We start from the raw sequence: 21,359 nt of genomic DNA on the forward strand, positions 1-21,359 counted from the left end.
ATCAAATCTTCTTGGGTTAATTAAGCTCAACCTCTTATGTTTATTGAGATAACAAGAATTGCAATAACAGAATGAATGAGAGAATTGAACATCTCTCTATCTTTTGAAGTATTTGCAATATTTTACAAGTGTCGTGAAGAGTCAAGGCAAAGAGGAGGAAGTATTTGCAATATTTTATAGAATATTAGACAATATTTAATAAAAATTTGGTAGAATTTACACAATATTTTATACTTTTGAATGCACTATCACAATAATTTAATACATAAACTCAAATTTAAAATTGGTGATCATAGCCTAAATGGTAATGATGTAGAAGTTAAAAGAAAACGGTGACAATGTAGCATAACACATAAATAAATGAACAACATGTAGTATTAAGCATTAATATCCTTTAAATTTTTTTACTTAAACTTTGATGAAAAAGTCACAAATATCTACTAAACAGTAGTATCCTTTTAAAAAAAAATTGTATTTTTGGTGTGATCCTTTAAGTTTCTTTTTCTCTCATTTATTTCAATTTATTATATAGAACTAATTATATACTTTTAACTTTGAAAAAAGAAAGTCACATGTATCTAGTAAACATTAATGTTCTTTATGTTTATCTTTATCTCATATATTTTATTATTACTATATATATATATATATCATTACTATAGTAGTATGGAAAAAAAAAAATCTCTTTACTCTTACATTTTTACCCTAACTCTCTTCTTAACGAATATGAAAATGAGTTGTTGGAGGATGTTGCTATTCTTGTTGGGTTATATCTTGTATTTTTATCGTTTTGTGGATGCTGAAATATTACAAACTTTCAGTGATTTTGAAATTGAAGAGCAACTTAAAGTCGTCAACAAACCTGCTACGAAAATTATCAAGGTCCCTTTACTTTTTATCTTAAACTCTAGAGCCATATTATTTACGTCGAATTGTACATATAAATTAATACATGTTCTTATACAATGATATAAAAAGTTTACAAAATTATTTCTAATCTAATTTGTTTTTGGATGATAGACTATACATGGCGATTCATATGATTGCGTAGATTTTTACAAACAACCCGCGTTTGACCATCCATTGATGAAAAATCATTTATTTCATTACAAAGTAAAAATATATATAAATATTTAATATATATAGTATGTGAATTTGATCACTAGTACAATCAATAATACAAAATTTATGGTAAATATAGATGCGTCGGCCATCATCCTTACGAACCTCAAGAGCAAGTAATAGAAAGTTTGGTTACTTGTGGAAAAATGGCATAGGGTGTCCAATTGGTACCGTACCTATAAAAAAAATTGCTAAAGACGAACTCTTGAAATTAAATTTGTTCTCTAATAGTTATAACCCTCGAGGTTCTTGGAACTTTACTTATAATCAATATAATGTTGATAATAATCAACATCATGTAAGTGGTCTGATCTTTGTTATATTTCAATATCACATATATACTATTCTACAAACTCATAAACTAAATATTGATTATAATATTTATTATGTATATGGTAATGATGATTAGTTTGCAGTGTCCCGTACCAAGAAGATAATAGGGAAAATTTACAATGGAGCAACAATGATACTTTCTATAAATGATCCTAAAGTTAAACCTTTACAATATAGTTCTGCTCGTATGCACGTTCAAATTGGAGATGATTTTATTCAAGCAGGTTGGACTGTAAGTTTTGTTATCTTATCTTATATTTGATTTGAACGTACGTGTACTCTAAATAATATATATTAAAAAAAATCATGATAAGTAGATGTTTCAAAAAAATCTAAATTTTTGATATAGTTTCTTTAATATATTACTATAAAATTATTTCTATTTCAGGTGAATCAAAAGTTATATTCTGACAACAAGACTCGAAGTTATGTGTATACGAAAGTAAGTATATTATCATTATATGTATGTCTAATATATAATTACTTATCCAGTTATCCTATCATATTTTCTAAAAGATTTTTGATGTACAAAATATTTCTATGCATAACAATATATTTAATCATACAGATTGGTGAAAACCAATGTTATAACAGCATGTGTCCAGCTGGGATTATAATGGTCAGTTCAGATATTGCTCTTGGTTTGGATTTAGGTCCTCCTTGTGTTCGTGGTTCAAGAACAATGGTCTCTTCTGAATTTGGTTTACTCAAGGTTTGTTGGTTATCAGTTTCTTCCTTTCTATTTTATGATATTATTATCAAGAAATAGTTCATTTTATTGTATTTATCATCTATAGTTATAATTAAACAAGTTTATGATTCAATTTTATTGATTTTTTCTGCAAAAAAAAAAAAAAAAAACTCAAGTCCACTTTTTAAAAAAAGTTTTTAGCCTTTCCTAGGTCTGAACAAAATATTTGATTCAAAAACAAAACAGAATAGATTTCGAATCCTAAAAAATACCCTGTTAAATATAAATCTTAATTACTCTTGGTATCGACTAAGATTGTGCATGTATCACCCGATTATCGGATGGATACCCAAATTTATCTAAAAAAAGAGGTTCACACCGATTTGATTCCTATCCTATCAGATATTTTGGATCATTTCACATAATTTCGGTAGAAGAACAGGTTACAAAATAGCCAACCTGAATCATACCCAATGATTTTTCTCCCTATCTACATTTTCTTTCTTCCAAATTTATACAGCGTATATAACACTTTGTTTTAATTAAATCATCATACAAAATATGTTCTGTCTATCATTATATTATTATGATCTGTCTTTGTTTTTTTTGTGACAATTGATTAAAGAATAAGGAAAATGGTGATTGGTGGCTCAAGTTAGGAGGACAAGAAATTGGGTATTGGCCAGCAAAAAAATTTAAAGAGACTTCGGCCAACAATATCGAATGGGGAGGAGAAGTATATAGTGCATTTTTACCGAGTCCACAGATGAGGAATGATCATTTTCCAGAAACGCATATAGAGTATGATGCCATCATTTTTAATATAACTATAGTCGACGAAAATTTCAAGAGTGTTGAGCGGATAAAGCATAGAGAGGCATTTTCGGATAACACTCGTGGTTATAAAGTATATGATGATATCTATGTAGAATTACCGATAAGAAATGCCATATATTATGGAGGTCCAGGGAATATCTAAAAAGCGAGAAAATAAATCTGTAAAAGTTATAAACAAATTCTATAAAAGCAGCTTGTAACCAAGCATCTAAAATTCATTATTCATCTTTCTTCTTTTTCATTGTAGATTATATATATGAACAAAAACAATTTACTAGAGAAATGTCCGTAAGTTTGATGAGGGCATATAGCTGTAGTCTTTTTTACTACTAATAACATTTTAACTTTTACAAATAAACTTGTAAAGAAAAATGTCACCCAAAGAATTATGGGAGAAAAACAAAACTATATTTGTCACGCTCACTTAGTCACTATGTTTGTTAACATTCTTCTTTGAAAGTAACGTAATCATGAACTCATCTTCGATAAATTATCTAGAAGTTCTCCTAATGATGATAGCAAAAGACATATTTATGAATGGATAAATGGACAAGAAAAGGAGGACCAATGCATTCCAAACCATGGACATAATGCACAAGGAAGCTAGCTATCCAACATCATGATGGGTTAAGCCGTTGCAAGGAATGATTGTATGCAACTTTAATGCAATATAATCATGGAATGATATGACCTGATCACATGAGCTAGCTGGATCTTGCGAAATGAACGTGAGTGCTACATTCTCTCGTTGTCAACAAGACTGCCACAAACAAATTCGGCACTGGAAGCGAAGGAAATCTTTTCCATGCAATTCAACCGATTTGGTGTCAAGGACACTGATTGGTTGTCATGGATGAAGACTACAACTCTTACTAGGTTCTTTAAATAAATCCGATATGGTTCGACCGGAATACACCAGTTCAAAAACAGATATTTGACTCTGGAAAGTATTTCACTTGCCCCTTCTCGCCAAGTAAAAAGGACTAGTGGATCAGGCCTAGTCAACTTTCCTAACATATTATTTATACTATTTGAACATTTTTGATCCTTTTTCTCTAAAATTTCTCTATTTCTGTTGTAGCACCTGAAATGTCACAAAACCAACTCGACGGATACTTGAAACATTTTGTAGACGCTAAACTCGACGAAAAACTCAAAATACAATGAAAACACAAAGACTTTAAAAAGTAGTAAAACGCAAGAGTATATAAAATTTGGTTATTACATTAAAGAAACATAAAAGAAATTGTGACTTCATTTGTATTTAATTATAATCATTTTTAATAAAATTATAGCTGTCAAAATATAGTTATCTATTTTATGTTTACGGTAATGTATTGTAACATTCAGTATTTAAATAATAAATTAGAAATTTAAAATATATCATATCTAAAATAATTCAACTAAATTAAAATAACAAAATCGTTATATTCAATTATAACAGGATTATAGATAAATAATTATATACAAAAACAATGATATTATTTATTCGTAAATATTTAATTTCATTTATAAGTTTCATTTTATTTTTTAATTAAAAAATATATGTTTATAATGGATCCGATAAGGCCCTAATAAGTTAAAAGGCTCACCCAATAATACAAAAGGCCCATAATATAAAAAAAAAAAAACAGAGAGAGAGAGAGACAAAACACTGAAACAGTGCAGCCAAACAGAAGATGTCGTGAATCGTAATTCAGGATTAGGTTTACTCTCTCTTCCAAACTCCGCCCAATCTCTCTCCCTCTCTCCGCCGCGTGCAACTGTAACAGCTAACTAACGGTACTCTGTTTCTTCCTTACTCTCATCGTCTTCTTCGTTGTGTGTTTCTCACTTAGAAGATGAGTAACCAAACCACTTGCAATGATCGAACAAGAACGTATTGGACTCCAACAATGGAACGCTTCTTTATAGATCTTATGTTAGAGCATTTACACAGAGGAAACAGAACCGGTCACACTTTCAATAAGCAAGCTTGGAACGAGATGCTTACTGTTTTCAATTCCAAATTCGGGTCACAGTATGATAAAGACGTTTTGAAAAGCCGGTATACTAATCTTTGGAAACAGTATAATGATGTCAAGTGTCTTCTTGATCATGGTGGTTTTGTTTGGGATCAGACTCATCAAACTGTGATTGGTGATGATAGTCTTTGGAGTTTGTATCTTAAGGTATAAAAAAAGTTCAGAGTTTTCTACGTTTTCGTTATATGATTCTGACTGGTGGTTTGTGATTTTTATAGGCTCATCCTGAAGCGCGTGTTTATAAGACAAAACCGGTGTTGAATTTTAGTGATTTGTGTTTGATTTACGGGTATACTGTTGCTGATGGGAGATATAGTATGTCAAGTCATGATTTAGAGATTGAAGATGAGATCAATGGTGTGTTTTTACCAAAACTATTGTTTAATGCTTACTTAGTTTTTGGATTGGTTGGTTACAATGCGAGTTTTTTTTGTAGGTGAAAGTGTTGTTTTATCGGGTAAAGAAAGCTCGAAAACTGAGTGGACTTTGGAAATGGATCAATACTTTGTTGAGATTATGGTTGATCAAATCGGTAGAGGTAACAAGACTGGTAATGCTTTTAGTAAACAAGCATGGATAGATATGCTTGTTTTGTTCAATGCTAGATTTAGTGGTCAGTATGGGAAAAGGGTGTTGAGGCACCGGTACAATAAGTTGTTGAAGTACTATAAAGATATGGAAGCTATTTTGAAAGAAGACGGGTTTTCGTGGGATGAAACTCGGCTAATGATATCTGCGGATGATGCCGTTTGGGATTCTTACATCAAGGTTAGGCTAATATATCTCTTCTTCAAGAAGTTTTGATCTTTACTAAATTAGTTTTAATCTAGATGTGGTGATGCAGGATCACCCGCTTGCGAGAACTTATAGGATGAAATCTTTACCGAGCTACAACGATTTGGACACAATATTTGCCTGTCAAGCTGAGCAAGGGACAGATCACAGAGATGATGGTTCGGCTGCACAAACAAGTGAGACTAAGGCCAGCCAAGAGCAGAATTCTGACCGTACAAGGATATTTTGGACACCGCCAATGGACTACCATCTAATTGACTTATTAGTGGAGCAAGTGAACAATGGGAATAGAGTAGGGCAGACTTTCATAACGAGTGCTTGGAATGAAATGGTTACAGCTTTCAATGCCAAATTCGGATCTCAACACAACAAAGACGTTTTGAAGAATCGGTACAAACATTTGAGGAGGTTATACAACGACATAAAGTTTCTTCTTGAGCAAAATGGGTTCTCATGGGATGCAAGGAGAGATATGGTTATTGCAGATGATGACATTTGGAATACTTATATACAGGCATGCCACATTCTTTTTCTTTTTAAGATATCAGTTATATGTTTATGCTTACAAATGAAGCATGTGCAGGCACATCCAGAAGCTAGATCATATCGAGTTAAAACTATTCCAAGTTATCCAAATCTTTGCTTCATATTTGGGAAGGAAACGTCGGATGGAAGATACACACGTTTGGCTCAAGCTTTTGATCCTAGTCCCGCAGAAACTGTGCGAATGAACGGTAAGCTTCTCTTTTGCATTGTCTTTGAGATATGATATTTTTGTATGTAACTCTATTTATATGAATCCTTCTCAGAAAGTGGAAGCACAGATGGATTTAAAGATACTCGCAGTTTCCAGAAGGTGGTCTATACCAGCAATGAGAAAAATGATTACCCGTGTAGTAATATCGGTCCTCCTTGTATAGAATGGACACGGGTTATGGACCACTGTCTTATTGATCTTATGCTAGAGCAGGTGAGTAGAGGGAATAAGATTGGTGAGACATTCACAGAGCAAGCTTGGGCTGACATGGCAGAATCCTTCAATGCAAAGTTCGGGTTGCAGACTGACATGTTCATGCTGGAGAATCGTTATATATTGTTGATGAAAGAGCGTGACGACATTAACAATATTCTCAACCTTGATGGCTTTACTTGGGATGTGGAGAAGCAAACCATTGTTGCAGAAGATGAATATTGGGAAGCATATATCAAGGTAAAGATGTTACACCGAACATTATAGGGATGTTTTGTTATGAAGTCATTTTAAGTGATTAGTGTCTGATGTTGCAGGAGCATCCAGATGCAACCATATATAAAGGTAAGACCTTGGATAGTTATGGCAATTTGTGCAAGCTAAATGAACATCTCTCCCAAGAAAGTTTCAATTGTGAGAATCTTATGATCGAGTTGGAAAATTATGGCAATGAGATGGAAATAGTTGATGACTTTAGTTCACCCCACAAGCAGCAGAATAAGCGACCCAACCCAATAACTCCGCCGTTGGGGATAGTAGTATGCAAGGCTCAGAAAACCGGAGTAGAGACGAGGAAGCCTCTGTGTGAAACAGAAGGTGATGATGATGATTGCACCAAACCCATGCCTCAGATCGAAATTTACTCGAGAATAGGAAATGCCCTTGATGCATTGCAAGCTTTGCCTGACATGGATGATGAGCTTCTGCTGGATGCTTGTGATCTTTTGGAAGATGAGAGGAAAGCAAAGACGTTCTTGGCCTTGGATGTCTCGTTACGTAGGAAATGGCTTGTAAGAAAGCTTCGTCCTTCGGCTAACGTTTGAGCTGATGGGTCTATGTTTGAAGCCAAACAATCGAGCAAGATAAAAACAAGTTTTGAGCACAACATGAGAATAGTTTTGTGATGTAACGTATTGTAAAGTTATGCATTAATCTTAGATACAAAAATCTGAAGTACAGTATGGTAGTGTAGGTCTTAACATAACCATGAACAATGAATATCATCAATTGGTATGACAAATAGCTGAGAAAAGCATCTTATTGATGTCTTCTTTATCTGCGTCCTCTGTTTCTCCCACTGTATCAGAAACAAAAGAAGCATAATTTAGGAATATAACACAACACTACAACAGTTTTAAATACATATCACAGTTTCATTTACACGAGCAGTACCTGTTCTGGATCTAACTTGCATTGTCCACTCGTCAATGATCTGTTGAAAAACAAGAAACGAAAAGCAAAGAGATCATGTCCTTTGTTATATGTAGAATTTTGGATTGTTTTGCATTAGTAATGTTCTTGCCGCTATCCAATAGTATCAGTAGATATTGCACTAGCTAGAGAAAGCACTGAACAATGTGACAAACATTTCAAGCCAAAAAGAAACTCCATTGCATTACCAACGAAGAAAAGAGCACGAACCTGATTAAAATCAGCCAATGCATCATCGGTATCGCCATTCGTTGATTCTCCTAATGATGCATTCATTTTCTGAATAAGGTTACAGTTTCCAACAAGTGTAGTCTGTGCCTTATCAATCAAATCCTGATTATAACAAAAACACACAAATCGTTTCTATAACAGTCACAGTCGAATCAGATCTTGCAAAGCCTAAGCAAAAAACTCTCAACACGAAAAATTTAACCTTTCTTCTTTGCGATAGATTAAAAATCATCCTTTGATTCAAATTACATAGATGCATCGTTCATCGAGCTAAACCGAAGCTTATCTTCGAGATACGAACCTGTTTAGCAGACAATAGGTCAAGGCATTGGTGTTTAAGAAGAGTCACATCTTCCTGCAACTTCTTGATTCGCTGAATCAGCTTCATCGGATTCGCCTAAAGATGGTTAATTTGAATCCATTAGATTACATAGATCTTGGATTCAAAGTATTGAATCGAATTTTGCTTACATTAGCAGGATACATCTGCTGAAACTCCTTGTCGAGCTTGGAATGAACAACAGTAAGATCATGAGAAGCTCTTGAGAAAACATTTAGCAGATTGTCAACAGCTTGATGATGATGATTATGAGTCATCTTGTTTCTAGCTCGCTCTCGCTCTCTCAATTTTACTTCTTGCTCTCACTCTTTTAGGGTTTATCTATTTTTCCCGCCTCTTTTCTACCCAAAGAAGCGAGGGGCCTAAACGGCAGGGAGTTCTTGCCTTAACTTAAATAACAACATGATGTGTGTTAATGTTATTTTGGATGGGGAGGGGGGATGTCGAAAAAATAGGTAACTTTCAAACTTATGACGAAAATACATGAACTTTCGAAATGTCATTTAAATCTCAAAGTTTAGTTTAATTTTATAATAAAATGGTTAAGTTTTGTTGACTAAGTCATTTTAGGCATACTGTTAAATTTTTGTTGACTAAAAAAATAAGGGAGTTAATTTTCCGTAACGTTTGGTTTAGAACAATCCCTTATATGTATTTAGAAAAATACCTTATAAACTTTCTGTAACTCTATGTTGTGCTTGTTTCTCTCTTTAACGGTTTATTTATTTTTCAAACGTTACGAAAAGTTAACTCCGTCATATTTTTGTTAGCATAAATTTATCGATATGCCTAAAATGACACAGTAAACAAAACTTAACTATTTTTTTCATAAAATCAAACCAAACTTTAGAAATTTAATGATACTTCGAAAGTCTATGTTTTTCCGTCTCAAATTTAAAAGTTAACGATTTTTTTGATATTTTTCCATTTATTTTGTTCCGTCTAATGATGTTAATAAAGGCCACTAGATGAATAATGTTTATTGCCAATAATAATAAAAAAAAACAAAAGTAAAGAAGAAACAGCATAAGCAACTCTAATGTAAATAGTTGCTTCGCTTTTTTTTTCTTTTTTTTTTTTTATTTGGGATGAACGTGGTTGCCCATGAGGAAAAAACATGGTCGTGAATCAAATGTTGCTCACACGACCGATTCACATCCAGTTGCCTTAACAAAAGAAGAACCAGCTTAAGATTAATGTACCATACAATTCTTCAACTTATAATCCTTAAAAATTGAGGGTTGCAAAAGAATCTAGTATAAATTAATTTTCTTCACGAATCACTACTTTTCCAAACATACAACTTAGCACGTTCTCTAATGTACTTAGAAGTGCCACACACGAACGCAAGTTGAGAACACAAAGCAAGACTATATAAAGGGTGTTCATGTTCAAGTCTAACATAACCAAAACAAAGAAATAAAATAGCATAATAGGTGTAATGAGATCCTCAAGAACCATGGGAATAGAGAACTGCATAGTTTATGTTGTGGTTCTAAGTGCTATTGCGGCTACGGTGACATCATACCCTTACTCATCTCCTCAAACCCCAAGTTACAATTCTCCCAGCTATGAACACAAAGGCCCTAAGTACGCGCCACATCCAAAACCATATGTTAAAAGTTCCCCACCACCACAATACTACACTCCATCGCCAAAGGTAAACTACAAATCTCCACCACCACCATATGTATACAGCTCCCCACCTCCACCGTACTACTCTCCATCTCCAAAGGTAGACTACAAGTCCCCACCACCACCATACGTCTACAGCTCCCCACCACCACCGTATTACTCTCCATCTCCAAAGGTTGACTACAAGTCTCCACCACCACCATATGTATACAGCTCCCCACCTCCACCGTACTACTCTCCATCTCCAAAGGTAGACTACAAGTCCCCACCACCACCGTACGTCTACAACTCCCCGCCCCCACCGTACTATTCTCCATCTCCAAAGGTAGACTACAAGTCTCCACCACCACCGTACGTCTACAGTTCCCCACCCCCACCGTACTATTCTCCTTCTCCAAAGGTATACTACAAGTCTCCACCACCACCATACGTCTACAGCTCCCCACCACCACCGTACTATTCTCCTTCTCCAAAGGTATACTACAAGTCTCCACCACCACCATACGTCTACAGCTCCCCACCACCACCGTACTATTCTCCTTCTCCAAAGGTATACTACAAGTCTCCACCACCACCATACGTCTACAGCTCCCCACCACCACCATACTACTCTCCTTCTCCTAAGGTTTACTACAAGTCCCCACCTCCACCGTACGTCTACAGCTCCCCACCACCACCATACTATTCTCCTTCTCCTAAGGTTTACTACAAGTCCCCACCTCCACCATACGTCTACAGCTCTCCACCTCCACCATACTACTCTCCTTCTCCTAAGGTTTACTACAAGTCCCCACCTCCACCATACGTCTACAGCTCCCCACCTCCACCATACTACTCTCCTTCTCCTAAGGTTTACTACAAGTCCCCACCTCCACCATACGTCTACAGCTCCCCACCTCCACCATACTACTCTCCTTCTCCTAAGGTTTACTACAAGTCCCCACCTCCACCATACGTCTACAGCTCCCCACCTCCACCATACTACTCTCCTTCTCCAAAGGTTTACTACAAGTCTCCACCACCACCATACGTCTACAACTCTCCACCACCACCATACTACTCTCCTTCTCCTAAGGTTTACTACAAGTCCCCACCTCCACCATACGTCTACAGCTCCCCACCTCCACCATACTACTCTCCTTCTCCTAAGGTTTACTACAAGTCTCCACCTCCACCATACGTCTACAGCTCCCCACCACCACCGTACTACTCGCCTTCTCCAAAGGTTTACTACAAGTCTCCACCACCATCATACGTCTACAGCTCCCCACCACCACCGTACTACTCGCCTTCTCCAAAGGTTTACTACAAGTCTCCACCACCATCATACGTCTACAGCTCTCCACCACCACCATACTACTCTCCTTCTCCTAAGGTTTACTACAAGTCCCCACCTCCACCATACGTCTACAGCTCCCCACCTCCTCCATACTACTCTCCTTCTCCTAAAGTCACTTACAAGTCTCCACCACCACCATATGTCTACAAGACGCCTTACTATTGATTTTGAATTGTTTCCTTAACAAGAAGCATGAGTGCTATAATTTTATTTATGATTGGTTTTGTTGATTCTTCTGATTTTGTTCTTTGTTTAACTATCTTGTTATGCTTTTTTTAACTAATAAAATTTGGCTATCTTTTTAAATGCACTTTTTAATTCCTATTTTTTTTTTAAATTGGCTCGAAATACATATTCTGTATTTCACTATCTAATGATTAAAAATATTTTGGTAATGATATAAAGTTTTTATTTAGAAAACCATTAAGAATTTCTATATAGTTTCTTTCGTTATTTTCTTGATTCCTCATTTTCTCACATACATTACATAAGATACATGAAAAGTGAAGATGGTCAGGAAAGGAAGAGTTAATCAGTTAGTCAGCAGACTGGCAGCGTAAACAATTGCAGAGGAACCCAAACCCTTGAGAAAGTATTGTTTGTCGCGCTTCATATCCCATACTTACATCTATATAACATATCTCAAGCTCTTCACCTGAAAATATGCATGTAGTGTTATCAATCAAGTGAAATGCTAATTAGAAATCTTTGTTTTAAGTATAAAAGACCAAACCTTCTTCGACATCGCGTAGAGTGTTCAACCTTGCATCTGCTTTGTTCAACCAAATTATGTGTGCATTGAGATCTGTTGACATTCAAACTAGTCATCATTGTTTTCATAAATAGGTGAATATTTGTGTGGCGTGTAATACATGTCGTACCCACATAATAGATGAACTCAAAAAACTCTCAACACGAAAAAGTTAACCTTTCTTCTTCGCAATCTTATTTACGGATTTACCCATTTAATCATACCATTATATTCAATGTATATGAGAGAAACTCTATAAAACAGGACATCAATCGATCAAATTTAAGAAAAAAAACTTTAAAAAGCCGACTAAAATGCAACACAAAAACAAAAAAGTCCGGTCTGGTTCAATTAAAATGTCCAAATCCGAAAATGCAAGTCGAACATGTAACCAAAAAGTTAAAAAAAAACTTAAAAAAAATTAAAATCATACATTACTCAAACGACGCCGTTTTTGGTTCTGAGTTTAAAGGGAAAAAAAAAGGGTTTTCGACTAAAGAATTCTTCTTCATCTTCTGATTCTCGCCGGCACTTCACCGTTTCCGCCACAAAAGAAAAAAAAAACAATGGAGGAAGTAGTGTTAGTAACAGAGCCACCACCCACGATTCCTCCGGTAGTAGAATACGAAGAAGAGCATGACGATGACGACGACGACGATCTCTCTCTTTCATCGGATTCCGATATCGCTGAAGCTCTTGATTGGCTCGACGGAAAAGACGATGACGAGCTAATAGGTGGTGGCTTTTCCCTCCATGCTCGTCGTCCTAATGCTCACGGTGGACATGGTTCACGTCCTAACTCTAGTTCTCTTCAACCTATATCAAATAAAGCCCAGAAGCTTACTAGTCATGTTCGTGCTTCTCCTTTAGAGGTAACGTTTCTTATCAAATTGATGTTTTGAATTTGAAAAAGCTTCTGGATTACTTATAAAGATATGATGTTTTGAATTTGAAAAAGCTTCTGAATTGCTCATAGTCTCTGCTCAAATGAAACATTGTCAAAGCTTCTGAATTGCTTATAGGGTTTAAGTTCAGGTAGGTTTTGTACTTGTAAAGTGGAGAACTTTGTGGTATATTGTAGCTGGAAATGTGATTTGAGATAAACTGGTGATGCAGGGATGGGAAGGAAGAGTTAAAGTTGGGATGTCGAATTCTGTGACAACTGCGATTCGTGGAAGTCTTAGAGATACAGAAATTGGGAGAAGTAGGAATACTGATAAAGCTGACCGGGCAACAGTTGAACAGGTGAGGTCTAACTGTTACACAAAGATTCGACGAAGATTCGGGTCTGATCATTTATCAAGTGTTTTCTGCAATGTGTTGATGTTGTTTTGTTCTTTGCTACAGGCTCTTGATCCAAGGACTCGTATGGTTTTGTTTAGAATGCTTAACCGGGGTGTGTTTAACGATGTTAATGGATGTATTTCGACAGGCAAAGAAGTATGTCACATTCACTACTCTCATATTTGATGGTTTAGCTATTTAGTCAAGAAGATGATCTGTTTGGATTCCTTTGTTGAAAGTACTCTCTTTTATTGTTTTTCAGGCTAATGTTTATCATGCCACAAAATCTGACGGTTCGGAACTTGCAATAAAAGTGTACAAGACATCTGTTCTGGTTTTTAAGTAAGCTATTTACATGAATAATGTTGTTTATCAGTTCTTCTAAAACTCTTAACTTAATCCCAGTTTTCAACTTTGATGATTTCAGGGATCGAGATCGATATGTACAAGGAGATTACCGTTTTAGATATGGCTACTGTCGTCACAATCCCCGGAAGATGGTGAAGACATGGGCTGAAAAAGAACAGAGAAATCTTAAGAGGTAGCCTATAATTCTTTGTGGGTGTGTGCTGGATAATTGTATTGTACTTAAGTGAATTAGAATAAGAAATCTTGGAAGTCCCTCTCTGCTTACTAATCCATATGAAATCTAGTTAGTGTAGTTTGATTTACCTTATTTTTCAAACAGAAGCCAGAGATGTATTCACTTTTTTCAAATATATATAACAGTAATTTTGGTGATTTCTTAGTTGGTTATATACATTTTTCACTGGCAGGCTTCATGCAGCTGGAATTAGGTGTCCAGCTGTTATACTTCTTCGCCTTCATGTGCTAGTCATGGAGTTTATAGGTTCGCTCTAATGCATTATCTGCTGTTTTAATCACTGATTCCAGGCATCTCTTCTCCATTCACTCTAATTCATCTGTATATTTGACTGAAACAGAGAAATGATGAATTAAAGGGTTTTCAGTTACCTAATCCAATTTACTAAGAATGTTTTATTTATATAATTGCAGGGAGGGATGGTTGGGCTGCACCGCGTCTCAAGGATGCTGCATTATCTCTAGACAAGTTGCGCGAGTGCTACCTAGAGGTATGTCTTATTTTCTCATTTAGAGGGTCCTGAGTGTATTATGGCATTACAGTCAGGATTCATCTCTTTATGGTCTCTTTACTGACATCCTTTTTTCTGCATTTCAGTTGATAATTCAAATGCGAGTATTATATCAGAAGTGCAAATTGGTGCATGGAGATCTCAGTGAGTATAACATACTTTATTTTGAGGTGAGTTTTGATTCTTTTTCTTTAGGGATCTCTTCGGTTTTACAAGGGTCACTTGAACAAACAAGAGAAGACAGATATAATGATATTGTCTTGACTTTGTCAGGGGCACCTTTACATAATTGATGTTTCTCAATCTGTGGATCTGGACCATCCTCTTGCACTCAACTTTCTACGGGAAGATTGTGACCATGTCTCGGTAAGTGTCCTGTTTTAACAATGCTTAATTTGACTGGTATAAGGTGTCTGATGTGTGGAATATTTTGACAATCACACGCAGGATTTTTTCAAAAAACATGGTGTGGCTGTCATGACAATACGGGAGCTATTTGACTTCATAGTTGACCCGGCAATTACAGACGAAAATGTTGATAGCTATTTGGAAGAGGTAATGTATGACTTTTTATATGGATTGTCCATTGAATCAGTGGGCAGCTTTAAATTAATGAATTATGTAACAATGGGCAGGTCCAACGAAAAGTTATAGAGCGAGGAGAGATATCCGTAGAGGATGAAATCGCGGATTCAGTATTCATGAAGGTTAGTTAAGAGTGTATCCAGTTGTGTGAACTGATATGTGAAGTTGTCTGTAGAATAATCTTAATCTTACTGGTTTGTTATTGATGTTCAGTCATACATACCGAAATCTCTGGATGCTGTGAACAACCCTGAGGCTGACGTGGCTAAGATAACAAGCGGGCAGGACACAGGAGACATGCTATACCAAACGATAACGGGGCTTAAGGATGCTCTTCCTAAAATAGAAGAGCAGAAAATAGAGGTGAATGATGAAGAGAAAGAAGAGGAAGGAGAGGAAGAAGAAGACGGAGAAAGTGAAGAAGGAAGTGAGGAAGAAGAGAGTGAAGAAGAATTGGGTCATGAAGACAAGAAAGCTGCAAGGAAAGAGCACAAGAAGAAAGTGAAAGAGGAGAAACGAGAGTCTAGGAAGACGAAGACACCCAAATCTGTCAAGAAGCGAAAGAAGAAAGTCTCTAAACCACACAAGACTCGTTAATCCGAGTTAGAAGTTTTGACACCCCAACTTGTATTTTTATTTATATTTTGAAATTTTGTGTCAAATTCTGGGAAATCGAGTATGGACCCAAAGCTCTCTATATTTCCAAAAATAGCAAGTTCTTGTAATATTCATAGTATGACTTTATTATAGAGCCCGAAATTGGTTTGCTGCTGTTTCAAGAATAGGATTCAAATTTCTGTTCCTTTCCTCACATCCCTAACCAACTTGACAATTCGAATAATGGTTGTGTCTAAATTTATCAACTCAAGTTTTGAGATTGTTGGCTTATAGTATGAAAATTCTAATCCTGCAACTAGTTTATTTACAACATTTTTTCTTTGTTTAATGAGTTCTTGATTTTATACAGTTTAGTGTTTATGAGCTTTTCTTCTTAAGCCTCTGTTTCCATAGTTTATATCTTAATACGTGTTTTCTCTTTCTTTTGGAGCTTTGATTATCTCTTTTAAACTATGTTTTCGAAGATATCTTTGTTTTCTGCCGGTTTTGTAAGATCGGAAAATATATTTTTATTTTATAATATTAATAAAAAAGATGACAAAACAAAAAATAATGATTTTCTTTCAAACTTAATGAACATAAAAAAAAGGGAAACGAAATCTTATTTTGCCTAGCTGACATAATTAACTAATGCAACTAAATGTAGGTAGGATTAAGTAAACAAAAATATGAGACAAAATTAAACATGCCAACCTCCAGGGCATAGTCAATGGGTCAAGTCAAGCGAAAGTTGGTCTGGATCTTACAATGCAACTTAATGTAAAGTACTCATTTTTCTTCGACATGGGACATCCGCCGAAATTGTTGATTTTTGATCCATCTTTACACTTGTTTTCTCCGATTACAACAAAACATAACAATTCGACTACGATTTAACACCTAACCTTTTTAATTTTTTAGGACACGCATTTAGTATTTACGATGCAAGCCAACAAATTTAATCCAACGTATTAAACACAACTTGCTTTTTGTCAATACGTATTAAATTAAATAGTTTTCTTGCAATTTTTGTTTACACATTTCATTAGTATTGTTTTTTTCCAATATTTTTGTTTCTATGTTCAATCACTATCATATGCATAATACACATTATAATTTTGGCACAATTAGAATTACACACAAGGATTTTATAAATGTTTTTAAAATGATTTACAAAAGATTTTATAAAAATTTTACAAAAGTTTTTAAAAGATTTAATAAAAGTTTTAAAACGATTTTACAAAGAGTTTTAAAAACTTTTAAAGGTTTTAAAGAAAGTTTATGAGAATTTACAAGAATTGTAAAAGATTTATAATAATTTTTTTAGAATTAGAAAGGAGACCCTCATTTTCCACCCAAATCGTCAACCTTCTCATAATTGACAAGTTATTACACTCTCTCCACTTACTAGTTACTATAAAACCAAAGGAGACCAAATCTCTTAGCAATTATGAATTTGGTCTTCGCTATAATCTCACGTTACATTAAATTGGCTCCTGTGAACCTAAATTTATGGACTATGATCCCAACACCAATCCGTTCGACCTTCATTTCTCCGGTAAACTTCCGGTGAGTTTTTCAATTTCTTCGAAAATTTCACTTCAATTTTCGAGGTTGTGGTGATTATTCGTGGTGTTCATATATATTTTATTGCCTGATTTAGAAAAGAGAAGTCTCGGCTTCAGCTTCTAAAGTTGTAGAGAAGAAATGGTTAGTGAAAGATGAGGTTAGTTCTTTCATCGAACACTTTGGTGTGCAATACTTTGACCTCAAAATTTTTGACTATGAGTGAATGGATTAGGTTGATCAAGTTCTCATATCTGATTTAGACATTGAATAGTTTGTTTAGATCGGTGATGCTCAAAAGTTGAACAAATCAAAGCTTTGTCTTACAGCTTAGTTTGGTAATGGTGATTTTCATTTTACACAGAAGAGAAATATGCTACAAGATGAAATAAACCGGGTTAATTCGGAGAACAAGAAGCTAACCGAAATGTTAGCAAGAGTCTGTGAGAAGTACTATGCTCTTAATAATCTTATGGAGGAGTTGCAGAGTCGAAAGAGTCCTGAAAGTGTTAACTTTCAGAACAAACAGCTAACGGGGAAACGAAAACAAGAACTTGATGAGTTTGTTAGCTCCCCAATTGGACTCAGTCTCGGACCAATCGAGAACATCACCAACGATAAAGCGACGGTTTCAACCGCTTACTTTGCTGCTGAGAAGTCTGACACAAGCTTGGTAAGGAGATTTCTACTACAAGTATCGTTCTTTGAGTGTATTGATTTGTTAACGAATGTTTTGTGGATATACGTTACTTGTAGACTGTGAAAGATGGATATCAATGGAGGAAATACGGGCAAAAGATTACGAGAGATAATCCATCTCCTAGAGCTTACTTCAGATGCTCGTTTTCACCGTCTTGTCTAGTCAAGAAGAAGGTACTTTGGTTTAAACTTTGTTAAAGAGTTCTTCGATATCATCTTGCTGTCTGATTAAATTCCCTAGTTGTGTGTGCGCTTGTTTAGGTGCAACGAAGTGCAGAAGATCCATCTTTCTTGGTAGCCACTTACGAAGGGACACATAACCACACCGGACCACATGCAAGTGTGTCCAGGACAGTGAAACTTGATCTAGTTCAAGGTGGGCTTGAACCAGTTGAGGAAAAGAAAGAGAGAGGGACGATTCAAGAGGTTTTGGTGCAACAAATGGCTTCTTCGTTGACCAAAGATCCTAAGTTCACTGCAGCTCTTGCGACTGCTATTTCCGGGAGATTGATAGAGCATTCAAGAACATGAAAGTTCTCTAGAACATGTATATTTCTGTTTTGTTCTATTTTGTTGCTCATTCCTAGTAAAAAGGTAAAGATTTGTTTGATCTTGATTAGGAGGCATAGATGTCAATTTTAATGTGTGTGTATATAATTACATCAAATCTAAGTATCCAAAAAGGGTCACCCCCATTTTATCTTATGTTGAAAGAGTTTTGTTATAGCTCGGTGTAAGTATGGTAGATTGACGCTGCTTCGACAGTTTATGTATCTTCCAATGTTATCTTGTTCAGTTGTTTGTATTAACTTCCATTAGAGAAGAATGTGATGCCATTACAGACATAAAAGAAACAGAGAAACCCGGAAACAGAGTAAAACCACGAAAAACAGAGTCGGTTTAAGAGAACCAAACCAAAATAACCGGTACAGCTATAAAAAGCCAAGAAGAAAAATTATGAACCGAGTCCAAATTAGGTTACGGTTAGCTTCCAATCCCAACTTCTTCTTCTTCTTCATCTGTGTTTAGTCCCAAATTGAAGAATCAAAAGTTTCGTGTTTTGAGAATTTGACAAAAATTTGTTTATGTAATCTTAGTTTTCGCTGATTTTGAGTAAGTTATCGACATGGATATTGATGTCGGACCAGTTGATCCATCTGTCCTATACGAGCAAGACCTCCATGTTTCTTCTGCTGTTTGGGAAGGACAGGTTTTTTTCTTAATTCCCTTGCTAAATTTCAGATTTTGAATTTAGGGTTAATCTTATTTCCCCTTACTTACCTTAGGAACGAGGTCTACTTCGTTGTCAAGAACACACTTCATTGCTACATCAATGGAAACTCACTGATGAACAAATTAACCTCGTGGACAAAGCTGGTTTCGGTTACTTTCGCAAAATCGGTCCAATGAGTTTAAACAATTCACTGATCTCTGCACTTGTTGAGCGATGGAGAAGAGAAACCAATACTTTTCATCTTCCTTTAGGAGAAATGACTATAACCTTAGACGAAGTTGCTTTAGTACTTGGACTTGAGATTGATGGAGATCCCATTGTTGGTTCTAAAGTTGGTGATGAGGTTGCTATGGATATGTGTGGTAGACTTTTAGGGAAGTTACCATCTGCTGCTAATAAAGAAGTTAATTGTTCTAGGGTTAAGCTTAATTGGCTTAAAAGAACTTTCTCTGAGTGTCCTGAAGATGCTTCTTTCGATGTTGTTAAATGTCATACTCGAGCTTATCTTTTGTATCTTATTGGTAGTACCATTTTTGCTACTACTGATGGTGATAAAGTCTCTGTTAAGTATTTGCCTTTGTTTGAGGATTTTGATCAAGCTGGGAGATATGCTTGGGGAGCTGCTGCGTTGGCTTGTCTTTACCGAGCGCTCGGTAATGCGTCGCTTAAATCTCAGAGCAACATTTGCGGTTGTTTGACTTTGCTACAGGTTGGCTTCTATGTTAGTTTTGGTTTTCTGTCCAGTTGAGATTTCAATATCTTTAGGAAATGTAACATATGATTGTCTCATGTATATAGTGTTGGAGTTATTTTCATCTGGATATCGGTAGACCCGAGAAATCCGAAGCGTGTTTCCCGCTTGCTCTTTTGTGGAAAGGTAAAGGAAGCAGATCCAAAACCGACCTATCTGAGTACCGCAGAGAACTGGACGATCTTGATCCTAGCAAGGTAAACCCTTCAGTTCATCCTTATGAATTTTGTATTGCTCTAAATGTTAATAATTGATGGTTGTGAAAATGCAGATCACTTGGTGTCCATATGAAAGATTTGAGAACTTGATTCCACCACACATTAAAGCCAAGCTGATTCTAGGAAGATCGAAAACGACTCTTGTATGCTTTGAGAAAATAGAGTTACATTTTCCAGATAGGTGTCTGAGGCAGTTTGGGAAACGCCAGCCGATACCTCTGAAAGTAAAACGCCGCGACAGAAAGAACCGTCGGCTTGATGACTTGGACACGTCAATGAGTCTAGCGTGTGAGGAATGGGCTGAACGTGGGGATCACATCGTGGACAGTCCTGGAGGTGGCAATGTGGTGGATGATGGAGCTTACATGGAATGGTATGCTAGGATCAGTATCACCAAACTATACCGAGAAGCGTTTCTCGAGTCCCAAGTCATGAATATGGTAAAATAAGTTTAATCTCTATCATTTCTGTTTTTAAAACATCTTATATTTGAAACCGGCAAAATAAGTTTACTTTGGTTTGGTGTAGATTGCTTGTATGAGGGAATTTGAGGAAGCTGCTTCAGGGATTGCACTAGAGAGATTATCTCCAGCGGAGAGAGAAGTGATGGAGAGTGTGAAAGATACATTCGCTAATAGTTTGACGTTTGGGGGATGGCAAGAGGTGGCAGTTAACAGTGGTTACGGGAAGCGCCGGCGTCGGAATGAACACACTCCGACGCCGAATAATGGTGGTGGTAATGATATTTCGTCTCTTCTGCTTCAAAAGGAAGACTCGTGAAGCCTTTTTCTGTTTGTTTCATCTTTAAAATGTTACAGTGTTTATGTATATGTATATTATTGGCCATTTGGTGACAATGGCAGAACTTTAATAAAACGATAATGCTTAACACAAAACCGGAAATACGGCCACCGGCGCATAGAACTGTCGTGATGGTCGTTCTTACCAAGTCCTAAGGGAGCCAAATTATGACCATTCTCATCTCCTCTGACATTGATACTATGGTTTTTCAAGAGACTTAGCTCTGTAT

The 21,359-nt window shown here is 35.8% G+C and overlaps 7 protein-coding genes across 13 annotated transcripts; 6 read left to right on the forward strand and 1 right to left on the reverse strand.

Moving 5' to 3' along the window:
* Positions 1–666: 666 nt before the first annotated feature.
* Positions 667–3,125, forward strand: AT2G24950 (transmembrane protein, putative (DUF239); the record flags this gene model as incomplete). Its single annotated transcript, NM_128053.1, has 7 exons — positions 667–882; positions 1,021–1,113; positions 1,202–1,420; positions 1,532–1,687; positions 1,844–1,897; positions 2,024–2,167; positions 2,772–3,125. 7 exons carry the CDS (start codon positions 667–669, stop codon positions 3,123–3,125), a joined length of 1,236 nt encoding a protein of 411 aa, NP_180067.1.
* A 1,552-nt stretch (positions 3,126–4,677) lies between these two features.
* On the forward strand, positions 4,678–7,596 carry AT2G24960 (Myb/SANT-like DNA-binding domain protein; the record flags this gene model as incomplete). Of its 2 annotated transcripts, NM_001124909.2 has the most annotated exons (7): positions 4,678–5,154; positions 5,226–5,364; positions 5,444–5,775; positions 5,852–6,316; positions 6,386–6,536; positions 6,612–7,012; positions 7,090–7,596. In NM_001124909.2, 7 exons carry the CDS (start codon positions 4,825–4,827, stop codon positions 7,594–7,596), a joined length of 2,325 nt encoding a protein of 774 aa, NP_001118381.1. The 2 variants fall into 2 exon arrangements, with proteins under 2 accessions (NP_001118381.1, NP_180068.1); NM_128054.1 differs by having other exon boundaries at positions 4,825–5,154; positions 5,852–6,536.
* Positions 7,093–8,869, reverse strand: AT2G24970 (spindle/kinetochore-associated protein). Its single transcript, NM_128055.3, has 5 exons — positions 8,687–8,869; positions 8,517–8,612; positions 8,195–8,317; positions 7,946–7,985; positions 7,093–7,850 (listed from the first exon to the last, which is right to left on the reverse strand). Exons 1-5 carry the CDS (start codon positions 8,810–8,812, stop codon positions 7,777–7,779), a joined length of 459 nt encoding a protein of 152 aa, NP_565581.1. The 5' UTR covers positions 8,813–8,869; the 3' UTR covers positions 7,093–7,776.
* A 1,088-nt stretch (positions 8,870–9,957) lies between these two features.
* Positions 9,958–11,871, forward strand: EXT6 (Proline-rich extensin-like family protein; the record flags this gene model as incomplete). Of its 3 annotated transcripts, NM_001335966.1 has the most annotated exons (2): positions 9,958–10,365; positions 10,441–11,867. In NM_001335966.1, 2 exons carry the CDS (start codon positions 9,997–9,999, stop codon positions 11,692–11,694), a joined length of 1,623 nt encoding a protein of 540 aa, NP_001323841.1. In that variant the 3' UTR covers positions 11,695–11,867. The 3 variants fall into 3 exon arrangements, with proteins under 3 accessions (NP_001323841.1, NP_001323842.1, NP_180070.1); NM_001335967.1 differs by having other exon boundaries at positions 9,965–11,839; NM_128056.2 differs by having other exon boundaries at positions 10,015–11,871.
* Positions 11,872–12,724: 853 nt separating this feature from the next.
* Positions 12,725–16,160, forward strand: AT2G24990 (Serine/threonine-protein kinase Rio1). Its single transcript, NM_128057.3, has 12 exons — positions 12,725–13,152; positions 13,397–13,525; positions 13,628–13,720; positions 13,827–13,906; positions 13,992–14,105; positions 14,341–14,414; positions 14,582–14,658; positions 14,766–14,849; positions 14,953–15,045; positions 15,127–15,234; positions 15,315–15,386; positions 15,478–16,160. Exons 1-12 carry the CDS (start codon positions 12,847–12,849, stop codon positions 15,859–15,861), a joined length of 1,614 nt encoding a protein of 537 aa, NP_180071.1. The 5' UTR covers positions 12,725–12,846; the 3' UTR covers positions 15,862–16,160.
* A 1,063-nt stretch (positions 16,161–17,223) lies between these two features.
* Positions 17,224–18,975, forward strand: WRKY60 (WRKY DNA-binding protein 60). 4 transcript variants are annotated; one of them, NM_128058.4, is made up of 5 exons: positions 17,224–17,430; positions 17,525–17,587; positions 17,792–18,100; positions 18,184–18,300; positions 18,388–18,975. In NM_128058.4, the coding sequence occupies exons 1-5, from the start codon at positions 17,374–17,376 to the stop codon at positions 18,655–18,657; spliced, it is 816 nt and encodes a 271-aa protein (NP_180072.1). In that variant the 5' UTR covers positions 17,224–17,373; the 3' UTR covers positions 18,658–18,975. The 4 variants fall into 4 exon arrangements, with proteins under 4 accessions (NP_180072.1, NP_001325298.1, NP_001325299.1 ...); NM_001335968.1 differs by having other exon boundaries at positions 17,525–18,100; NM_001335969.1 differs by lacking the exon at positions 17,525–17,587 and having other exon boundaries at positions 17,295–17,430.
* A 117-nt stretch (positions 18,976–19,092) lies between these two features.
* AT2G25010 (Aminotransferase-like, plant mobile domain family protein) lies at positions 19,093–21,316 on the forward strand. The gene is made up of 5 exons (NM_128059.5): positions 19,093–19,336; positions 19,413–20,069; positions 20,159–20,308; positions 20,383–20,769; positions 20,858–21,316. The coding sequence occupies exons 1-5, from the start codon at positions 19,253–19,255 to the stop codon at positions 21,107–21,109; spliced, it is 1,530 nt and encodes a 509-aa protein (NP_565582.1). The 5' UTR covers positions 19,093–19,252; the 3' UTR covers positions 21,110–21,316.
* The last annotated feature ends 43 nt before the right edge of the window (positions 21,317–21,359 follow it).

Source organism: Arabidopsis thaliana, chromosome 2, assembly GCF_000001735.4.
Source record: "Arabidopsis thaliana chromosome 2, partial sequence".
Taxonomy (NCBI): Eukaryota; Viridiplantae; Streptophyta; class Magnoliopsida; order Brassicales; family Brassicaceae; genus Arabidopsis; species Arabidopsis thaliana.